The sequence below is a fragment of the Muscardinus avellanarius genome (genome assembly GCF_963383645.1).
Source record: "Muscardinus avellanarius genome assembly, chromosome: 10".
Taxonomy (NCBI): Eukaryota; Metazoa; Chordata; class Mammalia; order Rodentia; family Gliridae; genus Muscardinus; species Muscardinus avellanarius.
In genome coordinates, this window is record NC_137796.1 from 64,897,734 (window position 1) to 64,918,579 (window position 20,846).

Below are 20,846 nucleotides of genomic sequence, written 5' to 3' on the forward strand. Positions count from 1 at the left end.
GCCTCAGCAACTTTGTGACTTTCAGCCACCTAGTGAGACCCTGTTTCAAAGCAAAAACTAAAATCAAGCTAGGGTGTAGCTCGGTGGTAGAACACTCCTGGGTTTAATCCCCAGGACCACAATAACTACTTAAACAAATAAATAAATAACAGTGATGGCCACCTGGGAGGCTGGAGATGGGAGTGGCAGGTAGAATGCAGGAAGGACAGCCAGCAGGGACTACCTCTCTCTGCTCCTCTCGCCCTCAGGGCACCCAGAGGATGAGCAGCCATTTATTTATGTATGTATGTATGTATGTATGTATGTATGTATGTATGTATTGCAGTACTGGGGATGGAACCCAGGGACATTGTACCTCCGAGCTCCACCCCCAGCCCTACTTTTTATTATTTATGTTGAAACAGGGTCTCACTGAGTTGCTAAGAGCCTCACCAAGTAGCTGAGGCTGGCAGTGAACCATAATTCTCCTCTCAGCCTCCCAAATGCTGGGAATGCAAGTTTGCACCCGGCTGATGAGCAGTCATTTCTGACATTGGCAGTCACTATGCCAAGGAGCTGAGAGAGCTCAAGAGGTGTCTCACGTCGATGTGCTCTGTCCTGTTTTTCACAACACATGGTCCAAAAATAAAGCGCGGTCCCAGCCACCTGTAGTGTGTTGTGATTTCAGCACTATGACCACAAGGTGGCGGTAGCGTACTACGATGTTATTTGGGTGGTGCTGGTTTGGCGGAAAAGTCCTGCTGATCAACCAAGGAAACAGTGCTGGGGGACCAGAGAGGGCGATTCTATGGCGAGGAGGTACTGGAGCAGGCCAGCAGAGAGCCCCTGGACCAGAGCTCCAACGGGCAGAAGAGACCTGGGCCCTTTTATAGCCTTACAGTTTATCTTACCTGTGGCTTGCTGATGTTGGGTGTAGTTTTGCAGAGTGTACAAAGTAGGCGGGCACTATCTAAAACTTCAGGTATTTGGGCTCTATTGAAAATAATTGGATGAAGCCGGGCGTGGTGGCGCACGCTTGTAATCCTAGCTTGGAGGTCAAATGCCTGTGGGTTCCATCCCCAGACCCGCAAAAAAAAAAAAAAAAAAAAAAAAATTGTATGAGCTGGGCATGGTGGCATACATTTGTAATCCCAGTACTTGGGAGGCTGAAACAGGAGGATCACACAAGTTCGAAGCCAGCCTCAGCTACTTAGTGAGGCTCTCAGCAACTTAGTGGGACCCTGTTTCCAAATAAAATATAAAATAGGTCTGGGAGTGTAGCCCAGAGGTAGAAAGTCCCTGGGTTCCACCCCCAGAACCGCAAAATAAAATAAAAATAAAATAACTGGATGTGCAAAAATTCGAGTTTGTCCACACAGATATTAGAACTAAGAGCATCCATCTGCTGTGAAGTAAACTACACAGGGTCAACATGCAAAGACTCTAGTGCCCCTCAATGAATGACAGAAATGACCGTGTTGAGCCAGGCATTGTGGTGCATGCCTGTAATCCCAGTACTTGGGAGGCTAAGACAGGAGGATGGCAGATTTGAGACAATTAGTGAGACTCAGCAACTTAGTGAGACCATCTCAAAGGATGAGCCAGGCATGGTGGCATGTCTGTAATCTCCAGCACTTGGGAGACTGGAACCGGAGGATCGCAGATTCAAGGCTAGCCTCAACAACTTAGTAAGACCTTCAGAAACTTAATAAGTCCTCTCTTGAAATTAAAAAAAAAAATTAAGGCTGGAGGTATAGCTTGGAGGTAAAATGTTCCTGGGTTCAAACCCAGCAACTCCTCCCCCCACAAAAAATTGAGCTGGAGCACATGCAATAGAAAAACAGGTGAAGCCGGGCGTGGTGGCGCACGCTTGTAATCCCAATGCTTGGGAGGCTGAGACAGGAGGATCGCACAGGTTCGAAGCCAGCCTCAGCTACTTAGTGAGGCTCTCAGCAACTTAGTGAGACCCTGTTTCCAAATAAAGTATAAAAAATAGGTCTGGGAGTATAGCCCGGAGTTAGAAAAGCCCCTGGGTTCTACCCCCAGTACCACAGAAAGAAAGAAAGAAAGAAAGAAAGAAAGAAAGAAAGAAAGAAAGAAAGAGGTGAGAACTTCATTCTGGTCTTACAAATACATTAGAAATCATTAGGGTGTAACAGCCAAGATTTATTGAGCATCTACCACAGGTAATGCTACGGGTCACTCACTGTTTTTAAACACCTTTTTGTGTATTATCCACTTACTCCTACAATACTACAATACTACAATGTAGTATTACCAGTACAGCCATGTTTTACAATCAAGAAAACTGAGTCTTAGAGAAGGCGGCCTCCTGAATGTCCCAGCCAGCATGAGGATTTGAACCCAAGACTTCTGGCTCGGAAGCACTAACCACTGAGCACCAACCACTTGGACAAAGGAGGGAAGCTACCGCTCAGGACAACACGGTGAAGGATGGTTTTGCTGGGCTGAGGCTGTGAGGCTCTGGGCCTCCAGGAGGGTCCCCAGGTACCCCAGCTTCTCCGCCTCTCTCCTGGAGTCTTCCCCAGTTGTAGGAGTCTATATACTAGGCAGGACTCCACCCAGGGCACGGCGTCCACTGCGACAGTCAAAGGCGACCAGGGCACCCAGAGAGATGAGGACCAGGCCCGCCAGCCCCAGGCGGATGAGGTTCCCCCGGGAGTAGTCCAAGGAACCAGAGTCTGCGGGACAAGGAGAGGGAGAGAGGCTGTCAGCTCCAGGACCCCAAACTCTCTGCCCTGCCAAGTGGGTCGCCAACTCCTGCAGTGGAGCTGGGGGTCAGACAAGGCTCAAGATGAGCAGGGCAAATGGGAGAAGAGGGCCTCAGACTTCTGGGTCTGATGGAGGAGGGCTGGGCCTGGGCCCCTGGATCTGAGGGAGGAGGCCTGGAGCCTGGACCATTGTCTCTGAGGGAGGAGGGCTGGGCATGGACCTCTGGGTCTGAGTGGGGAGGGGTTGAGGTATGGACTCCTGGGTCTGAGAGAGGAGGGATTAAGGTATGGACTCCTGGGTCTGAGAGAGGAGGAATTAAGGTATGGACTCCTGGGTCTGAGAGAGGAGGGATTAAGGTATGGATTCCTGGATCTGAGGGAAGAGGGCTGGGTTTGAACCCCCTGGGTCTGAGGAAGGAGGACTGAGGTCTGAATCCCTGAGTTTAAGGGAAGAGAGCTGGGCTTGGACCCCTGGGTCTGAGGGAGTGCTGAGGGATTCCTGGAGAAGGAAGGCTGGGGTCTGGAGGAGGAGAGCTGGGGCCTGGATCCCTGGGGCCTGGAGGAGGAGGGCTGGGCCTGGACCCTCAGGTCAGAGGGAAGAGGGCTGGGTCTGGGCCTCGTGTCTGAGGGAGGAAGGCTGAAGTCTGGGTCCCCCGGGGTCTGAGGGAAGAGGGCTGGGCCTGGGCCCCCAGGTCAGAGGGAGGAGGGCTGGGGTTAGTCCCCTGGTCTTGGAGGTGGAGGGCTGGGCCTGGACCCCGTGTCTGAGGGAGGAAGGCTGGAGTCTGGACCCCTGGGTCAGAGGGAGGAGGGCTGGGGTCAGTCCCCTGGTCCTGGAGGAGGAGGGCTGGGCCTGGCTGCGCGGCCTCACCATCCTGGCTGATGACCAGCAACTCGCTGCGTGGCGACAGCACGTAGGGGGCGGAGGGCGTGTGGTAGTAGCAGCTGTAGGTGCCCGGCGCTTGGGCTCCGGGCAGCGGGAAGTCGGCCCAGGGCTGCGCGGCGTCCAGGTACTGCAGCGGGGCCGCCACGCCCACGCGGTACAGCGCGAAGCTCATGCCCGGCATGCGGCCGGCGCAGCGCAGGCTCACGTTGCCACCGCGAGCCACCACCGGCCCGGGCAGTGCCACGAGCGACGGCCGCGGCAGCTCCTCTGCGGAGAAGACAGGGGAGCGGAGGGCGCTGGCTCCAAGTCTGTCTGTGTCTCCCGCCCCACCCTTCTCAATCCTTTCCCTGGGTCGCTCTCATCTTCCTACCTGTGTCTTGCTAGGGATGGAATCCAGGGGATTCTGGGTCCCAGGTGAGAAGGATTGGTACTTGGAGCCCTGGGTTCTAAGCTACACCCCAGTCATATATTTTATTCTGAAACAGAGACTCGCTAAATTGCTGGCCTCAAACCTGTGATCCTTCCATCTCAGCCTCCCAAGTACTAGAATTACAGGCATGCGCCACCACACCTGGTTTCTATGTCTGTCTGTCTGTCTGTCTGTCTGTCTGTCTGTCTGTCTCTCTCTCTCTCTCTCTCTCTCTCTCTCTCTCTCTCTCTCTCCTGCAGTACTGGGGATGGAACCCAGGGGCATTCTACCTCTGAGCTACACCCCTAGCACTATTCTTTATTTTGAAACAAGGTCTCACTGAGTTGCAAAGGGCCTCACTAAGTAGCGAGTCGTGTTCCTTCTGTCTCAGCCTCCCAAATGTTGGGATTACAAGCGTGTGCCACCATGCCCGGCTTCTACATGTCTCTTAATCTTTCAATCTACCCAACTAGTGCTCACACGTGCTCTCTCTCTGAGTATCCCCTCCATGACCCACCCCTGTATCCCTTTGCTTCCTGCCCCCCATCTCACCTGTCACCAGCAGCTCCAGGACTTCGCTGGGCTGGGACCAGACCCCCGGTCCCCAGTCCAGCCTGCGGTAGCGGCAATGGTAACTGCCCCCTTGGGCTGGAGTCACCTCCTCCAGAAAGAACTCAGCCAGCTCAGTGGACACATCCCGGAGAAGCGGTGGGGTGATCTCTTCGAACTTGAAGAGCTCAAACCTCCAGGCGGGTTGGGGTGCTCGACACCTCAAGGTTACATTGACGCCAGGGGTCACAATTGCGGCCGGGTGAGCCCTCAGCCATGGCTTGGGGTAGGAGGCTGGGGGAACTTAATAAAGGAGGCTGCCTGGGTCCTCGGGCCTCCTGGGAGCCCTCAGGAGACAAGGGAAAGGGGGAAGGAAGAAAGTAACCTTGGACAAACGCGTTGCCCCTCCATTGGCCTCAGTCCTCTGGAAAGTAGGGATCGCCTGGGTTTACAACTGGGGTTTGTCAAAGCTAGCTGTGAATCAGGACACAAATGTCTGAGCTTTCCTCTGCCACATTTTGTTTGTTGATTGGTTTGTTTATGGTGCTGGAAATTGAACCCAGGGGCATTTTACTTCTAAGCTACATTCCCCAGCCTTTTAATTTTATTTATTTATTTATTTATTTATTTATTTATTTATTTATTTATTTGCGGGTCTGGGAATGGAACCCAGGGGCATTTGACCTCCGAGCTACACTCCCTGCCCTATTTTTTATTCTTTAGTTTGAAACCGGGTCTCACTGAGTTGCAGAGGGCTTCACTAAGTAGCTGAGGCTGTCTGCGAACCACGATCCTCCGATCTCGGCCTCCCAGATTGCTGGGATTATAAGCCTGCGCCACCACGCCCGGCTTTATTTTTTATTTTAATTTATTACTTGTTTATTGTATGTGTGTGTGTCTGTGTGTGTATGTGGTACTAGGGGTTGAACCCAGGAGTATTCTATCTCTGAGTTAGACCCCCAGCCCCCTATTTTATTTTTTTATTTGAAACAGGGTCTCACTAAGTTGCTGAGCCTCACTAGGTAGCTGAGGCTGGCCTTGAACCTGTGCGATCCTCCCGTCTCAGCCTCCCAACAGCTGGGATTACAAGTGTGCGCCACCACGCCCGCCTAAGTATGGGTATTATAGGCATGTGCCACCAAGCCTGCCAATGTTAAATTTTTATAACCACAAATACATATTAGCTGCATCAATAAAAAATTGCTTTGAAGCCGGGCATGGTGATGCACACCTGTAATCTCAGTACTTGGGAGGCTGAGACAGGAGGATCGCAGGTTTGAAGCCAGCCTCAGCAACTTGGTGAGGCTCGCATCAGTTTAGCAAGACCCTGTTTCCAAATGAAAGAATAAAATAGGACTGGTGTGTAGCACAGAGGCAAACTACCTCTGGGTTCGATCCCCAGCACCACATACACACACACAAAACAATCATTTTGAAGGAAGATAGTAGCTCTGATATCAATGGGTTCTTCGATGGTTGTTATTTGGAGTTGGAAAGAAGGAAGGGAGGGGAAGAGGAGGAGAAAGAAGAAGGGAAGGAAAAGAAGAGATTGGAGAAAGGAAAGAAGGGAAAAAAGGAAGAAGAGAGGGAGGGAGGGATGAAGGGAAGGAGGGAAATAAGTAACTGGGTGAGGTTAGGCACCAAAATAAAATCTGAGTAGTTGGAAATTAGAGGTCAGCAGCATAGGGAGGCTGGGTAGGGTGTGTTACTCACCAGACGGAACAAGGTCTGCTTGACACAGGGGCCCTGTAGAAAGGTTAAGGGATTAGTTCAAAGCCCTCTGTGGCTACCAGTCCCCACTGCACTGGGAGCCCGGGAATCTGATTCCCAGCCTCTCTTCTCTCTGGAAAACAAGAATCCTATCCCTCCTATCTCCTCTCTAGGCAGCTGGAAATCTGGACTTTTATTCCATTGCCTACTTAAAAAGGCTGAAGTCTAGCCGGGCGTGGTGGCACACGCTTGTAATCCCCGCGCTTGGGAGGCGGAGACAGGAGGATCACGCAGGTTCAAAGCCAGCCGCGCTGGCTTAAGAGACCCTGTTTCCAAAAATAAAAATAGGTCTGGGAGTGTAGCCCGGAAGGAGAAGGGCTTCCAGGAACCCCAGTACCACCAAAAAAAAAAAAAAAAGAAAAAGAAAAAAAAAAAAAGGCTGAAGTCTAGACCCAGACCCCTCTTGCCTTTATTTGACTTAATTAAATTATTTATTTTTTGCGATACTGGGGATTGAACCCAGGGGACTTCTACCTCCAAGCTATACCTCCAGCCCAGCTTTATTATTATTATTATTATTATTATTATTATTTATTTATTTATTTATTTTGAATCAGGGTCTCACTAAGTTGAGGACAGCCTAAGTAGCTGAGGCTGGCTATGAATCTGCGATCCTCCTGTCTCGGCCTCCCAAGTACTCGGATTACAAGCATGTGCCACCACACGTGGCCTCCCTCTTGTCTTTAAACCCAAGAGTTCAGGCCTCTGGGCTCCACCTTTCCAGGAGACAATAATGTGCACCCACAGTTTCTCCTTTTGGGGGTTGGAAGGTTCATCCCAAGTCCACACCTCCCTTTTTTCCCAAGGACTCAGGACTCCTGGTTTTCAGTTCCTCCCACACCACCATCAGGAGTCTCCCAAGCACTGGAGTTTAATCCCCTCCTCCTTCGCTGCCTCAAAATCCAGAGCAAAATGCCACCCCCTCCTCATCTCCCTCCTCTTCCAGGAGTTAATCTTCCCTTGTGTAGGACCAAGGGGTCTGAGCCTCACCTCTGTCCCCTTATTCTGAACAGGGTGCTGAATATCAATGGGTAGCTAGTGTTGCCTGGCTATACTGCAGGGTGTCTGGGTCCCCAGCCCTGTCCCCAACCCAGACAGGGATCCAGATGGAGGGAAGGGAAGCTCACAGAAAATCAGCAGCTGGAGAAGCAGGTCCAGGGCCATGGTGGGCAGCTCTGGGCTGGAGCTAGAGGCAGGAAGTGAGGCAACACCAGAAAGCCCTGTTTAAGGAAGGAAGAACCAGGCAGGGGCGCCTGGGTGATTGTGACACAGCCCCATGGTCTATGGAAAAAGTTAGGGGAGGGGCAAATCATAACCCAGTGTGCTTGCTTATTAATTCAACTAAAAACAAAAAGTACCTATAGTGTATGCCAGACCCTTGCTGGGTGGCAATGGGAAGGTCAGACACTATTACTGCCTTCAAGCAGCTCTCAGTCTCACTGAAAGATGACCCAGGCCACAAATGTTTATAATAGTTGCCTATATGTTTATATACTTGTTCTTGTTTCTTTGTACCTGGCATTTACTTTTATTTATTTTTTTGTTTTGTTTTTGGTGGTCCTGGGGGTGGAACCCAGAGGCTTTCTACCTCCAGGCTATACTCCCAGACCTATTTTATATTTTATTTGGAAACAGGGTCTCACTCAGTTGCTGAGAGCCTCACTAAGTGGCTGAGGCTGGCTTTGAACCCGTGTGATCCTCCTGTCTCTGCCTCCCAAGTGTGGGGATTACAAGCTTGCACCACCACGCTCGGCCTGGCATTTACTTTTAAAAGGAGGTGATGAAACTGCACGCTTGTAATCCCCGCGCCTGGGAGGCAGAGACAGGAGGATCGCACGGGTTCAAAGCCAGCCTCAGCTACTTAGTGAGGCTCTCAGCAACTTAGTGAGACCCTGTTTCCAAATAAAATATAAAATAGGTCTGGGAGTATAGCCCGGAGGTAGAAAGCCTCTGGGTTCCACCCCCAGAAATACAAAATAAATAAATAAATAAAATGAGGTGATGAAAGATGACCCAGGCCAGATCGGTATTTTTTGTTGTTGTTTGTTTGATTTGCTTTTTAAGCGATCTGAACTATATAGTAGCAACAAAGGGTAATATGAGAGACCACAGAAGGACCCTAACCCATCTGATATGAAATGTTAGCACTTCCGGCAGGGGCTGATCAAGATGCGATCATAAATGATAGGCCAGTCGTTTGCCTTCTCCAGACCTCCCTTTCTCTATCTGTAAAATGAGTTTTCATAAATATATTGTAAACAGCCGGTATGATGGCGCACGCTTGTAATCATTCCGGAGGCTGAGATTGGAGGATGGCGGTTCGCGGACAGCCTCAGCTAAATTAGGCCCTTCGCAACTCAGTGAGACCCTGTTTCAAAAACAAAAAGACTGAAAAATAGGGCTGGGAGTGTAGCTCGGAGGTAAAATGTCCCTGGGTTCCATAAATAAATAAATAAATAGTAAAATAAGGACTTTAAGTATGTTGTGGTACTAGGAATTGAACCCAGGGGCATTCTACTTCTGAGCTACATCCCCAGTCTTTTTTTTTTTTTTTTCTTAAAGAGGTTCTCGTTAGGTTGCTAATAGCCTTCCTAAATTGCTAAGGCTGGCTGCTATCCTCCTGTCTCAGCCTCCCAAAAACTAGGATTGCAGGTGTGCACCACCATGCCCGGCTAAGGGCAATTTTATGCCGTTTTATGGAGGTTGCAGCAGGATGACTAGAAATTACTTCTCCATAGCGACGTCTAGGCTGATACAGGCGAGCTCCAACACGTGTGCAGGAAGGATTACATTTAAACTCCGGTTCTCAGGACGGCTCTCAGGAGTTTTGGTCCTGAGCCAGTGCGAATGCGCAGACTAAGACAAAGGCGATTTGCATAGAGACCACAACTCCCAGAGTGCTCCGCGCCTTCGCTTTCGCCTCAGCGCTTCGGACTCGGAGCGCAGGCGCGTCCCAGGTCGCGGAGGCTCGCGCAGGGACCACAACTCCCAGAGTGCTCCGCGCCCTCGCCGCCGCCGCCGCCGCCGCCGCCGGGAGCAAGATGGCTGCAAGTAAGTGAGGACGCAACGGGTTCGCGGGTTCTCGGGTCATTCTCGAACTTGCTGGGGTTCTAGGGCTGGGGCCCTGCAGAACACTTGAGTCGGTGGTGTCTGCCCTAGAGCGGGGCACAGCTGGCAGGCGGGGGCTTCTTCAGGGCGGGGGTGGCATGGCAGTAGAGGTCACTGGGGCAGCCCCTGCAATGTGTCCTTCTGCCCACTCTTCCAGGAATTGCCGCCTACCTCAAGAACGCCTGGGCCCAGTATCCGGTGTTGGTTGTGTCCTTCACCGTCGCAGGCCTCGGTGAGTGCATGCCCCGGGCGCGAACACGCATCACCTCGCCCCACCGTTCCTACAGCGCTGCTCTGACGTTCTGAGCCCCCCAGTGTGGCACCGGCCCCACGGCCTCCCCTTACCCTCCCATTCCTAATGTTAATGTAATCCCGCCACCTCACCCCATGCACAGCTGCTCGAGAAGTGCATATCCCATCCACAGAGGTTCTCAGCCCTGGTTGTATCTCGAAAACACCCGAATGCTAGAATAACATTACCCCCCTCCACACACACACACAATGAATTGGTTGGGTTGGAGGCAGTGCAGGGAGTCTGTGTCTCCTGCAACTCCCTGTGATTCCAGTGACCCTCTCCTGTCGGAGAACCCCTGCCCCACAACAGAGCTACTTATTCAAGGTTCACCAGAGCTCCTGTGGGGAAGGCCTTGTTAAATGCAGTTTTGTGCTAGGTGTGGTGGTGCACACCTGTAATCCCTGTATTTTGGAGGCTGAGACAGGAGGATTGCAGGGTCTAGGACAGCCTCAAAAGTAATGAAACTTGCCAGGCGTGGTGGTGCACGCTTGTAATCCCCGCGCTTGGGAGGCTGAGACAGGAGGATCACGCAGGTTCGAAGCCAGCCTCAGCTACTTAGTGAGGCTCTTAGCAACTTAGTGAGACCCAGTTTCCAAATAAAAAAATATAAAAAGTAGTGAAACTCTCATCCTACCAAGACCCAGTTTTAATTTAAAAATAAAAGATAGGGCTGGGGCTGTAGCTTGGAGGTAGAATGCCCTTGGGCTCAGTCTCCAGTACCAACCCCTCCCGCCCAGTGCAGTTTTGGTTGTGTAGGTATAGGGCTGGGGCCTGGAATGCTGCGTTTCTTACAGATCCCCAGGTCATTGTCAGTACTGCTGGTCTGCAAGCCACCCACTAGGTAAGACTCCAGAACACTCTGCCAACCCACATGGCCACTGCACTCTTGAAGGGGGCCAGGACAATTGAGAAGGTTCAAGGCGCACTGGATTCCTAGACTTGGTGCACTCAAAAGTGTCAACACTGTCAGTATTTTTGTGTTGCATATATACTGAAATGAAGTTTGGGGTATACCAGGTCAACTGTATTTCATAATTTTATTTGTATCTTTTTGCTTTCATGTGAAAATGGAGAATTACACATGGCTTTTACCTTTCTGTCCCGTAGCACTGATCTAGAATGTTCATTTAGTGAGCTCTAGCCATCCCCTAGGATTCCTATAACTTGTTACTCTTCCTTTTACAACTCATCTCCTGGATGCACCAGGACCACCTCAACGCTCCAGGATTCTCATTCTGTGACCACTTCCACTTCCTTTTTGTCCTCTAGGCCTGCTGTCCCCCTGACTTCTGGGTTCCCATCTCTGCCTCCACCTATTCCCCCAGTTGTAAACCCTGCTTCCTGTAAATAGAGACCCCAGGGTGCTGAGGGACTCATAGAACAAAGGGTCCATCTGGAGGTGCTGGCCCTTCCTGCTCCCCATTACTTCCCCTGTCAAAGCTCATCTTTTGCCCTTTTCAGACTCTCCAGAGAGCCATCTTACCCTTGTCTCTTTCCACAGCTATAATTCTGCCCCCAATCAGCCCCTACACCAAGTATGCCATCATGACCAACAAAGCCACACCCTACAACTACCCAGGTGAGCTGGAGCCTGTGCTGGGGGGAGGGGTAAAAAAGAGCAGGGCAGGCCAGCCGAGCTTGGTAGTGCACCCCTGCAATCCCAGTACTTGGGAGGCTGAAATGGGAGGATCGCAGGTTCACGGCCAGCCTCAGCAAGTAGCGAGACTCTCGTCAACCTAGTGAAACCCTGTTTCTAAATAAAAGTAAAGTAGGGCTGGGGGTGTAGTTCATAGGTAAGATGTCCCTGGGTTCAATTCCTAGTACTACAAAAAAGGGGGAGGGGGCAGGTCATAGAGTCTACAGGTCACTGGACTGTCCTCCGATCCCTTTTAAAACTGATACTTCATTCCCTTGTTTCCCTCCATGGAGTCCCATTTCACTCTTTGAGACTGATGGCCCAGCTGCCCTCTGCCGGGCACTGGAGATCTGATCTCAGGGCCCACCCTCTGTCTCACAGTGCCAGTCCGAGACGATGGGAACATGCCCGACGTGCCCAGCCACCCCCAGGACCCCCAGGGCCCCAGCTTGGAGTGGCTGAAGAACCTGTGAACACTTCCATTGACAGGAAGGAGCCTCTTCCCCTAATAAAAATGTGAAACCAACCCGAGTCTCAGTGTGATCAGAGGTGGGTACAGTAGACAGTAACCAAGGTGGGGGGATGGGTCAGTTTATTGGGGTGGGGTCAGTCAAAGGGCGGGCTGGCTAGAGTGGGGTAGGGCAGCAGTTTGTCTGGCCCTCGAGAAACCCAACTTGAGTCCAGGGTCTCATCTGCTTCGAAGCCGAAGTCTTCCTCGACCTTAATCTGGGGAGATAAGGAACAGCGTAGTGGGCTTGGGAAGCCAGAAGGTCCCTGTTGGCCTCCGGGGTGCTGCTTCCCCAGACAGCCGACTTCCTTGTGCTCTCCCGGGGTTCTGGGCCCGAGCATGCTTCAGCTTGTCTTCAGTCACTTCTCTCTCCAGGTCTGCTTCCTTCGAGCCCTTGCCCAACTTTATACAGCTCCACCTGACCAACCCCAGGCCTCCAACCCTCCCTGCGCCATTGCCTTTCTCCAGCTCTCCCCAGCCCTGGGCCCCTCACAGCTCAGGAGCCTGGCCACACTTCGGCTCCAACCCCTAGACCCCCTCTACCTGCATGGGGGCCAGCTCTGGGGTCAGCGCTGCTCCTGCCCGGCACCCGTCCCGAGGTGCCCGCCTCCTCTTCCGCCCACTGGTCCCCTCGCCGGGGGCCGGGCTGCTGGGTTCTGGGGGTGCAGAAGTCCTCCTGGGTGGGGACAGGCCCTCTTTCTCTGGAGGCTCATTCTCAGTGTTGCCTGGAGTGGGGGCATCTGTGCCCTGGCTGCCCTCATCCTAGTGGGGGCAGAAGGGGAAGCAGATCAAGGTTGTATCCTGGGCTTCCGCCTCCCCAGCCCACCTGGATCCCAGCTCTCACCTCCAACACGATGGTGAACTGGCTGGCCCGGTAGTCATCCCCGTAGGAGTCCAGCACTCTCATAAGGAACCTGCGTGGACAGAGACACCGACATTGGGACAGCTCATCTAATATCAGCACAGGCGACAGAGCCCAGGTCTCTACCTGAAGCCAAAGCTGTCTTCGACCCAGCAGAGTTGGCGCTCTGCAGCCTGAAAGGCCTGGAAGCTCAGCACTAGACCAGCCAGTGGGACCTCGGGTGAGGTGGCTTGTCTGACCCTTCCTCTCCCTCTCTGTAAATGGGAGTGATAACTTCAACTAGGCCGATGCTGCGACAGGGCTACTCCAAGAGGGTCCTCTACTGTACTTACTGTGATGCTGGCATTTGGCAAACATTCAGTTGTGAGTTCTAATTCTTCCTAATACCCGAACGGTGGGAGAGGTGGGCACAGCACACGCCTGCTGGTGGCCTCACCACCAGCATGCTGCCTTCTCTCCTAGTCTAGTCTTCCTCCTGCTTCTAGTCTTTTTGCACACTTTTGCACACTTCCTCCACATCCTGAGTGCCTGCTTTGTGCCAGGCGATGTTCCAAGTACTGAAGGTATGCTAGGGAATGACACAAAGATCCCGGGCTTCAGGGTCTGGTAGAGGAGACAGCCAGTAAATGAATCCATAAGCGGGCATGGTGACGCATGCTCGTAATCCTAGGCTGAGACAAGGAGATCACAGACTCGTGGCCAGCCTCAGTACCTCAGCAAGGGCCTCTGCAACTTAGACCCTGCTTCAAAATCAGAAATAAAATAGGGCTGGAGATATATCTCAGAGATAGAGGGTTCTGCCTCTAGTGCCACCAATCAATCAATCAACTGATCATTCAGTCATTCAATCAACAAAATCTTATAGGTCAAGAAGCATGAAGAAAATGGACCAAGTCTGGATTAGAACTCAAAAGGGATGGTGCAGAAGTTGTGGCAGGAGGAGCAGGAAGTGTCAACTGAGGAGGGAGGGCCTGGTATGTTCTACGTAGAGCAATCTGACACACTGAGGCAGCGCCTCATTGATTGCTGAGAGGATGTTCACTTACTGAGTCGGTCCAGCGTCCCAGGGCAAACGGTATCTCTTGTGTGTGTATGGGGATACTGGGCTATACCCCCAGCCCTTTTTATTGTTTTGAATCAGGGTCTTGCTAGGTTGCTGAGGCTGGCTTCAAACTTGCAATCCTCCTGTCTCAGCCTCCCAAGTACTGGGATTAAAGGCCTGTACCACCATGCCTGGCTGTCTTATATTTTAAAAAGACTGACCATCCCATAGACGGGGTCTGGGGTAAAGCATGAGCACTTGGGTTTGCAGTAGGATCCCAGGTGGCAGGGCACTGATGCTGCTGACCCAGGACCCACACTTAGAGGACCAAGGTGCTGTGCTCCAGGTAAACAGCTGAGGGCGTAGTCACCCTGACTCGTCCCTGCTGAATTATCCAGGGAAGTTCAGCTTGTGGAGACACCTCAACCTTCTGTTCTTCTATCCATAAAGGCCACCAACTCCTTTTATAAATTCTCTCAATTGTATTGTAAAATAAAATCTCGGCTGAAAGTATAAATAAGGGAAAACGGGGGTCACCAGCTACAGTGATTAGAGACTGGGGGATAAGGGAGAGGCCGACAGTGATCTAGGCGCAAGACCACCGCCCCGGGGTGGTGGCAGTGGAGGTGCAAGAGGATGCGGTATTCCAAGGGTGGAGGTAACAGGACTTACCAGGGATCAGACCTGGGTTGAGGGAAGGAGGAGAGCGCCTCAAGTCGGGAGGGCGCGCACTCACTGACTCGGAGCGCATGTGGGCAGAAGGTCAGCGTTAGTCTCAGGTATTGGATAACTGGAGTCACAGTCCATCAGGCAGTTAATAAGGGCACTGGAGAGGCCAGAGGAGACGTGTACACACGGTCCACCTGCGTCAGCATTTTGGTGGCTTCCAAGACCAAGGATTTTTTTTTTTGGGGGGGGTGGGGTGGTACTGGGGGTGGAACCCAGGGGCTTTTTTTTTTTTTTTTTTTTAACCTCTGGGCTATTCTTCCAGACCTATTTTTTATACTTTATTTGGAAACAGGGTCTTACTAAGTTGCTGAGAGCCTAAGTAGCTGAGGCTGGCTTCAAACCTGTGAGATCCTGTCTCAGCCTCCCAAGCGCGGGGATTACAAGCGTGCACCACCACGCCCGGCTCAGGGATGATCATTAGCTAGGAATGGCGAGCCTCTAGCAGAGCACTCTGCGGGATGGGAATGTCCTGAACCTGTGCTCTGTGCTGTGGCGGCTGTTGGCCGCTTGTGGTCACTGAGCACTTGGCGTGGGCAAGAATGACCAAAACCCGAGTTTTTCATTTCAGTTCTTGTTATTATTATTATTGGTGTGTGTGTGGAAGGCGGGTTGAACCCAAGGGCATTCTACCACTGAGCAACACCCCTAGCTCTTTATTTTCATTTCTTCATGTTTGTATACTGGGGGCATTCTACCTTAGAGTTATACCCCCAGCCCCAGTTTTTTATTCTTTATTTTGAAACAGGGTCTCACTAAGTTGCAGAGGGCCTCACTAAGTTACTGAGGTTGGTCATGAACCTGTGATCCTCCTGTCTCGGCCTCTCAAGTACTGGATTACAGGTGTGTGCCACCAAACCTGGCTTTTATTTCTTAATTTGAAACAGGGTCTCACTAAGTTGTGGAGGGCCTCGCTAAGTTTCTGAAGCTAGCTTTGAACCTTCATAGGTTCAAAGATTCAGATTACCTGAATCCTCCTATCTCAGCCTCCCAATTGCTGGGATTACAAGTGTGTGCCACCGTGCCCAACTTATTTTTAATTTTGAAACAGGGTCTCACTAGGTTCCCAAGAGTCTCACTACTTGCTGAGGCTGTCCTTGAACCTGCAGTTCTCCTGTCTCAACCTCCTAAATACTGATATTACAGGCACATGCCACTACACCCTGCTAATTTCAATTATTTTTAAGTAACTTAAAGTCACCCCCTGTGGCTACTGAGCACACGAAATGTAGCATGAACCACTTAGGAATTAAAATTTGTTTCATTTTAGCCAGGCTTGGTGGTGCACGCTTGTAATCCCAGCATTTGGGAGGCTGAGACCAAAGGATTGTGGTTCGCTGACAGTCTCAGCTACTTAGTGAGGCCCTCTGCAACTCAGTGAGACCCGGTTTCAAAATAAAGAATAAAACATTGGGCAGGGGGTGTAGCTCAGAGGTCGAATGCCCCTGGGTTCCATCCCCAAACCCGCAAAAAAAAAAAAAAAAAAAAAAATGGTTTCATTTTAAAGAGTAAAATTTGCTTAGTGTAGTGGTACACACTTGTAATCCCAGCATTTGGGAGGCTGAGACAGGAGGATCACGGTTTGCAGACAGCCCTGGCTCCATTACTGTCAGGTAATTATATTTAAGCAAAGTCACTACCTGTGGTTGGCAGGTTGAGGGCCTGGGACCATGAATTTGAACCTGCAAAGGCAGCCAAATATAAGGGGCCAGGGGACAGACGACACCAGCTGCTGGGTGACCAGGATGCCAGGGAGTGCTCCAAGGCAGAGTGGATACGGTGGCCAGTCAAGCCAGCCAAGGCTGACGTGAGAGCTGACCTGGCCTGGTGGAGCCCTTTTACACAGCCTGTTCCCCTTGTGCTGGAACACAGTGGGTGGCAGGTCAGCCTCAAATCTGGGGCAGCCGGATGCAGAGCTCCCACCCATCCTGGTCACGGGGATACGAAGCGCACTGCAGGAGGCTCTGAGCTGAGCATGTCACCCGGTGCTCCAGCTTAACCCTCATAATAGCCTTAAGACACCGGCATTACCCGTAGATAATGAGAAAATGAAGTTCAGAGAGGGAAAACCGCATGCTCCGAGTCACACAGCAAACAAGAGCCTGTGCCCCTGCTATCCTGTCCTCCGCTCACATGGAATACCACTCTCCCAGCCCCTGCCCAGCCTAAAGTCCATTCTTCCCCCAAGGCCCAGTTCCACTCTTCCCCCTGTCTGTTCAGCCCCAGCCCTCCAGCCTCTTGTCCTCATGCCCCTGTCCTTGTGGCCTGTGAGGCTGGGATGGATGGGGTAGATGGCAGGGAGATGAGGGGAGAGAGAAACAGCTGGGAGCAGAGCCTCCGGGCCCAGAGTGGGTGCAGAAGGGGTTACCTGCGCTCCTGCTGAAGTCTGCGAGTTATCCTATGCACCTGATGAAGCCTGTTCAAGACCCGCTCGTTCACCTGCAAGGAAGCAGAAGAAAGCACAGGTCAACCGGATTCCATTAATTCTCTGTTCACTTTATTCGACATATTTGATGGAGCACCTTCTATATATATACTAGAAGGTATTCCAGAGCCTAAGGCCCCACCTTACCCTCTCCTTCCATCTTCCCCCTCAACCCTCCAAGCATGCTGGCCTCCATGCGGATGCCTGAGTTCCCTGAGCACACTCCCTGGGGCTTTCAGCACACCATTGTGTCTAGTATACAAAGGTATACTAGAGTTCTAACCCCCAGTACCTCGGAATTTAAGCATATTGTATTTGGAGACAGGATCACTAAATTAAAATGTGATCATTGGGTGGGCCCTTGACCCTGTCTTTAAAAGAAGGTGATACTGGCCGGGCACGGTGGTGCACGCTTGTAATCCCCGCGCTTGGGAGGCTGAGACAGGAGGATTGCACGGGTTCGAAGCCAGCCTCAGCTACTTAGTGAGGCTTTCAGCAACTTAGTGAGACCCTGTTTCCAAATAAAATATATATTAAAAAAAGGTCTGGGAGCTGGGAGTATAGCCCAGAGGTAGAAAGCCTCTGGGTTCCACCCCCAGTACCACCAAAAAAAAAAAAAAAGAAAGAAAAAAAAAGGTGATACTGAGACACAGACACACACATAGAGAAGCCAGGTGGAAATAAAGTCAGAGATAGGGAGGATGGTTCTACACACCAAAGAATACTGAAGATTACTGGCAACATCAGAAGCTAAGAGGTAGTGTGAAACAGTCAACACTGCAGCCTCAGAGGAACAGCCCTGTCAGCACCTTGAGCTCAGATTTCTACCCTCTAAACTGTCAGTGAAGATCTGCTGCTGAGCCAGTACTTGTTTGTGGTACTTTGCTGCAGCCCAAGAAAACCTGATAGGATCATCTTTAGAATCTTTCAAACATCCACACCTGACCCCATTCCCTTCCATTTAAAACCCTTCCATGGCCAGGCGTGGTGGTGCACGCTTGTAATCCCAGCATTCGGGAGGCTGAGACAGGAGGATCGCGGTTCGCGGACAGCCTCAGCTACTTAGTGAGGCCCTCTGCAACTCAGTGAGACCCAGTTTCAAAATGAAGAATAAAAAATAGGGCAGGGGTGTAGCTCAGAAGTCGAATGCTCCTGGGTTCTATCCCCAGACCCGCCAAAAAAACAAAACAAAACAAAACCCTCCCCCTCATTCTCAAGAAAGAATAAAAAAGTTGCAAACTTCTTGCCCTGGTGTCCCTGATCTGCAATGGATGGTCTGGGTCCTCATTCTTACAAGGCAAACTCAATGATCTAGCCAGGGAATCTGAGCATGGGGCAGGACCAGGAGATGGAGGGGAGAAAGAAGATCCAAGGAAGATTCAGGAGCAAAGAGTGTCTTGTGTCATGCTCTCGTGAAGAGTCTGCCTTTGGCCTGTGGTCAGTGAGGTGCAGGAAAGAAACCTCAGACATCAGAGAGCTCAGCTGGGTGGCAGGGAAGTTTCTGGAGATGACTCTCCAGATGCCCGGCACAGACACATAAGGGGTGCTGAATAAATGGTGAATAAACAAGTGAAAGCTTTGTTCAGTTGGTGCAGTGCTGCACAACTGTAATCCTGATACTCAGAGGCTGAGACGGGAAGATCACAGGTTCCAGGCCAGCCTCAACAACTTTAGCGAAGGCCTGTTTCAAAAAAATTAAAAAAAAAAAAAAAGTAAAACGGGCTAGGGAAGGAGAGTGACTCAGGGGTAGGATGCCCCTGGTTTAATCCTTATCACCAAAAAATATAAATTTTTTTTTAAAACGAGCTTCATTTAGCTAGCCGAGAGTAGAAGTCATGTGGACAGGTGGAGACTGGGAAAGGGTAGTAAGTTAGGTGGTGGACCCCAAAACAGGGGAATCCGCACTCACCTACCTGCTCGATCTCCCGGCAACGCCGACCTAGTGCCTGGTACTTTCTACGATTTAGTTCCCGCTGGCGCCTCCGCCGACCACGGGCTGCCTCTTCCTCTTCATCCCGCTCCCGGAGCCCTGAGCTGCCCAGACCACCAGACACAAACTCCACTTCTGTCTCTAGCTCACTCTCGAGGATGTGGCCACCAAACAGCGGAGGCAAGGCCAACTCTGAGCCTGGTGGTGCTGAGAACTCCTCAAAGCCCACAGCGGCCATGGTCCTGTAGGGTAAAGGGATCTCAGAGACTTGGATCCCTGCTCTCCAGACCCTCCTCCCTTTTCCCTCAGAACCAGAGGTCGGGGGCCCATCCTCTCCTCCCTCAGAACCAGAGGTCCAGACCCCAGCCCTCCTCCCTCAGACCCAGGGATCCAGACCCCAGCCCTCCTCCCTCAGACCCAGGGGGCCAGGTCCCAGCCCTCCTCCCTCAGACCCAGGGATCCAGACCCCAGCCCTCCTCCCTCAGACCCAGGGATCCAGACCCCAGCCCTCCTCCTTCAGACCCAAGGATCCAGACCTTGGTTCTCCTCCCCCAGACCCGGGGGTCCCGGCCCTAAACTCCTGATCTTTCAAACTTGGACTCAGGAGAGACCCCTAACCCTCTCACAGAATGCTCGAGCGCAGACCCCGGCCCCCCAGAGGGTGGCACTAACTACGGTCCCCATCAGCCCTCCGGGCACAAGTGCAGATGGTGGCATTCGCGTTTCTCAAAGGCTCTGCCACTCACCCCTCTCTCTGCTCCAGTTCCATTCCTCCGCCCGGCGTCTCAGGCCTCAGAACTTCAGCCTCAGGCGTCCCGCTTGAGCCGTGCGCAAAACTACCTGTCCCATCAGGCTCCGCGGCCCAGGAAGCGCGGGGCCTTCTGGGAGTCGTAGTTTGCTATTTCCGGCTACGTTCTCACACTCCGCGGGAATTCCGATTTAAAGGCCTCCCTTCTTCTAACTCTGCCGCCAGTCGTCCGCTAGGCGTCTGTGGTCCAGCAATCTTTATTCTTGCCTCTACACCTGGTCGCCTCGACACGGCGATTCTCCGTTAAGCAGGCCAGACCCGGGCGGACAGTGACTCACTAAGCCCTCTCCTTCCCACTGCTTACCTCGATTCCACCCGGCGGCAGGTGTTAATAAAGTTGTTGTTTTAAACGCGGCTGCAAGGTCGTGGTGACCAATCAGATCGCAGTTTTGTCTCCGCGACGGCGCGCGGGTGAGACGTCATCAGTGAGCGTCGACCGCTCTCCAAAAGCTAAGTTCGTAGAAACCGTCGTGCGACGAGCGAAGAGGTGAGTGTGATGGTGACCAGGAAGAGTGGGAGGCCAGATTTGTGGGTCTCGGGGAGGAAGTGTGCGAGGAGAAAGGCGGACTTTCGCAGGTCTGCTGCTCAGAAGTCTTATATTATTTTTCTGTGATATGGCCTTGGGGACATGTCAGGAGCAAAAATTGTTCCCTGCCCTCCTTGATGATGTCTGAGAGGCTTAATCAAGTAATTACTTAAGTAATCATAAGTGTGTGAAGCGCCTCAGGGCAGACGTGCAGGGTGTGTAACACACAGCAACCTCACATAATGCTGGAGTGGGGTGCCTGGGTCAGACAGGTGGGGTATAGAGTTAAAGGTTGCCGGGCTTGGTGTCGCACGCTTGTAATCCCCACGTTTGGGAGGCTGAGACAGGAGGATTGCACAGGTTCGAAGCCAGCCTCAGCTAGTTAGTGAGGTTCTCAGCAACTAGTGAGACCCTGTTTCCAAATAAAGTATAAAAAAGGCATGGGAGTATAGCCCGGAGGTAGAAAAGCCCCTGGATTCCACCCCTAGTACTACACACACACACACACACACACACACACACACACACACACACACACACAAGAAAAAGAGTTGAAGGTTGAGGTGTTTGGGCTAGTAAAGAGGGAGGCGAAGCCGGGCATGGTGAAGCATACGGTAATACCAGTACTCAGGAGACTGAACGAAGAGGATCTCAGGTT

The 20,846-nt window shown here is 51.9% G+C and overlaps 3 protein-coding genes across 4 annotated transcripts; 1 reads left to right on the forward strand and 2 right to left on the reverse strand.

Moving 5' to 3' along the window:
- Nucleotides 1-2,538: 2,538 nt before the first annotated feature.
- OSCAR (osteoclast associated Ig-like receptor) lies at nucleotides 2,539-7,486 on the reverse strand (the record flags this gene model as incomplete). Its single annotated transcript, XM_080703717.1, has 4 exons — nucleotides 2,539-2,681; nucleotides 3,580-3,861; nucleotides 4,556-4,855; nucleotides 7,450-7,486. The coding sequence occupies 4 exons, from the start codon at nucleotides 7,484-7,486 to the stop codon at nucleotides 2,539-2,541; spliced, it is 762 nt and encodes a 253-aa protein (XP_080559843.1).
- On the forward strand, nucleotides 7,485-11,834 carry NDUFA3 (NADH:ubiquinone oxidoreductase subunit A3; the record flags this gene model as incomplete). Its single annotated transcript, XM_080703718.1, has 5 exons — nucleotides 7,485-7,521; nucleotides 9,248-9,373; nucleotides 9,588-9,662; nucleotides 11,227-11,304; nucleotides 11,743-11,834. The coding sequence occupies 5 exons, from the start codon at nucleotides 7,485-7,487 to the stop codon at nucleotides 11,832-11,834; spliced, it is 408 nt and encodes a 135-aa protein (XP_080559844.1).
- A 133-nt stretch (nucleotides 11,835-11,967) lies between these two features.
- On the reverse strand, nucleotides 11,968-19,623 carry TFPT (TCF3 fusion partner; the record flags this gene model as incomplete). Of its 2 annotated transcripts, none has more annotated exons than XM_080702377.1 (6): nucleotides 11,968-12,087; nucleotides 12,419-12,631; nucleotides 12,714-12,783; nucleotides 16,868-16,938; nucleotides 18,838-19,096; nucleotides 19,601-19,623. In XM_080702377.1, the coding sequence occupies 6 exons, from the start codon at nucleotides 19,621-19,623 to the stop codon at nucleotides 11,968-11,970; spliced, it is 756 nt and encodes a 251-aa protein (XP_080558503.1). The 2 variants fall into 2 exon arrangements, with proteins under 2 accessions (XP_080558503.1, XP_080558502.1); XM_080702376.1 differs by having other exon boundaries at nucleotides 12,413-12,631.
- Nucleotides 19,624-20,846: the final 1,223 nt, after the last annotated feature.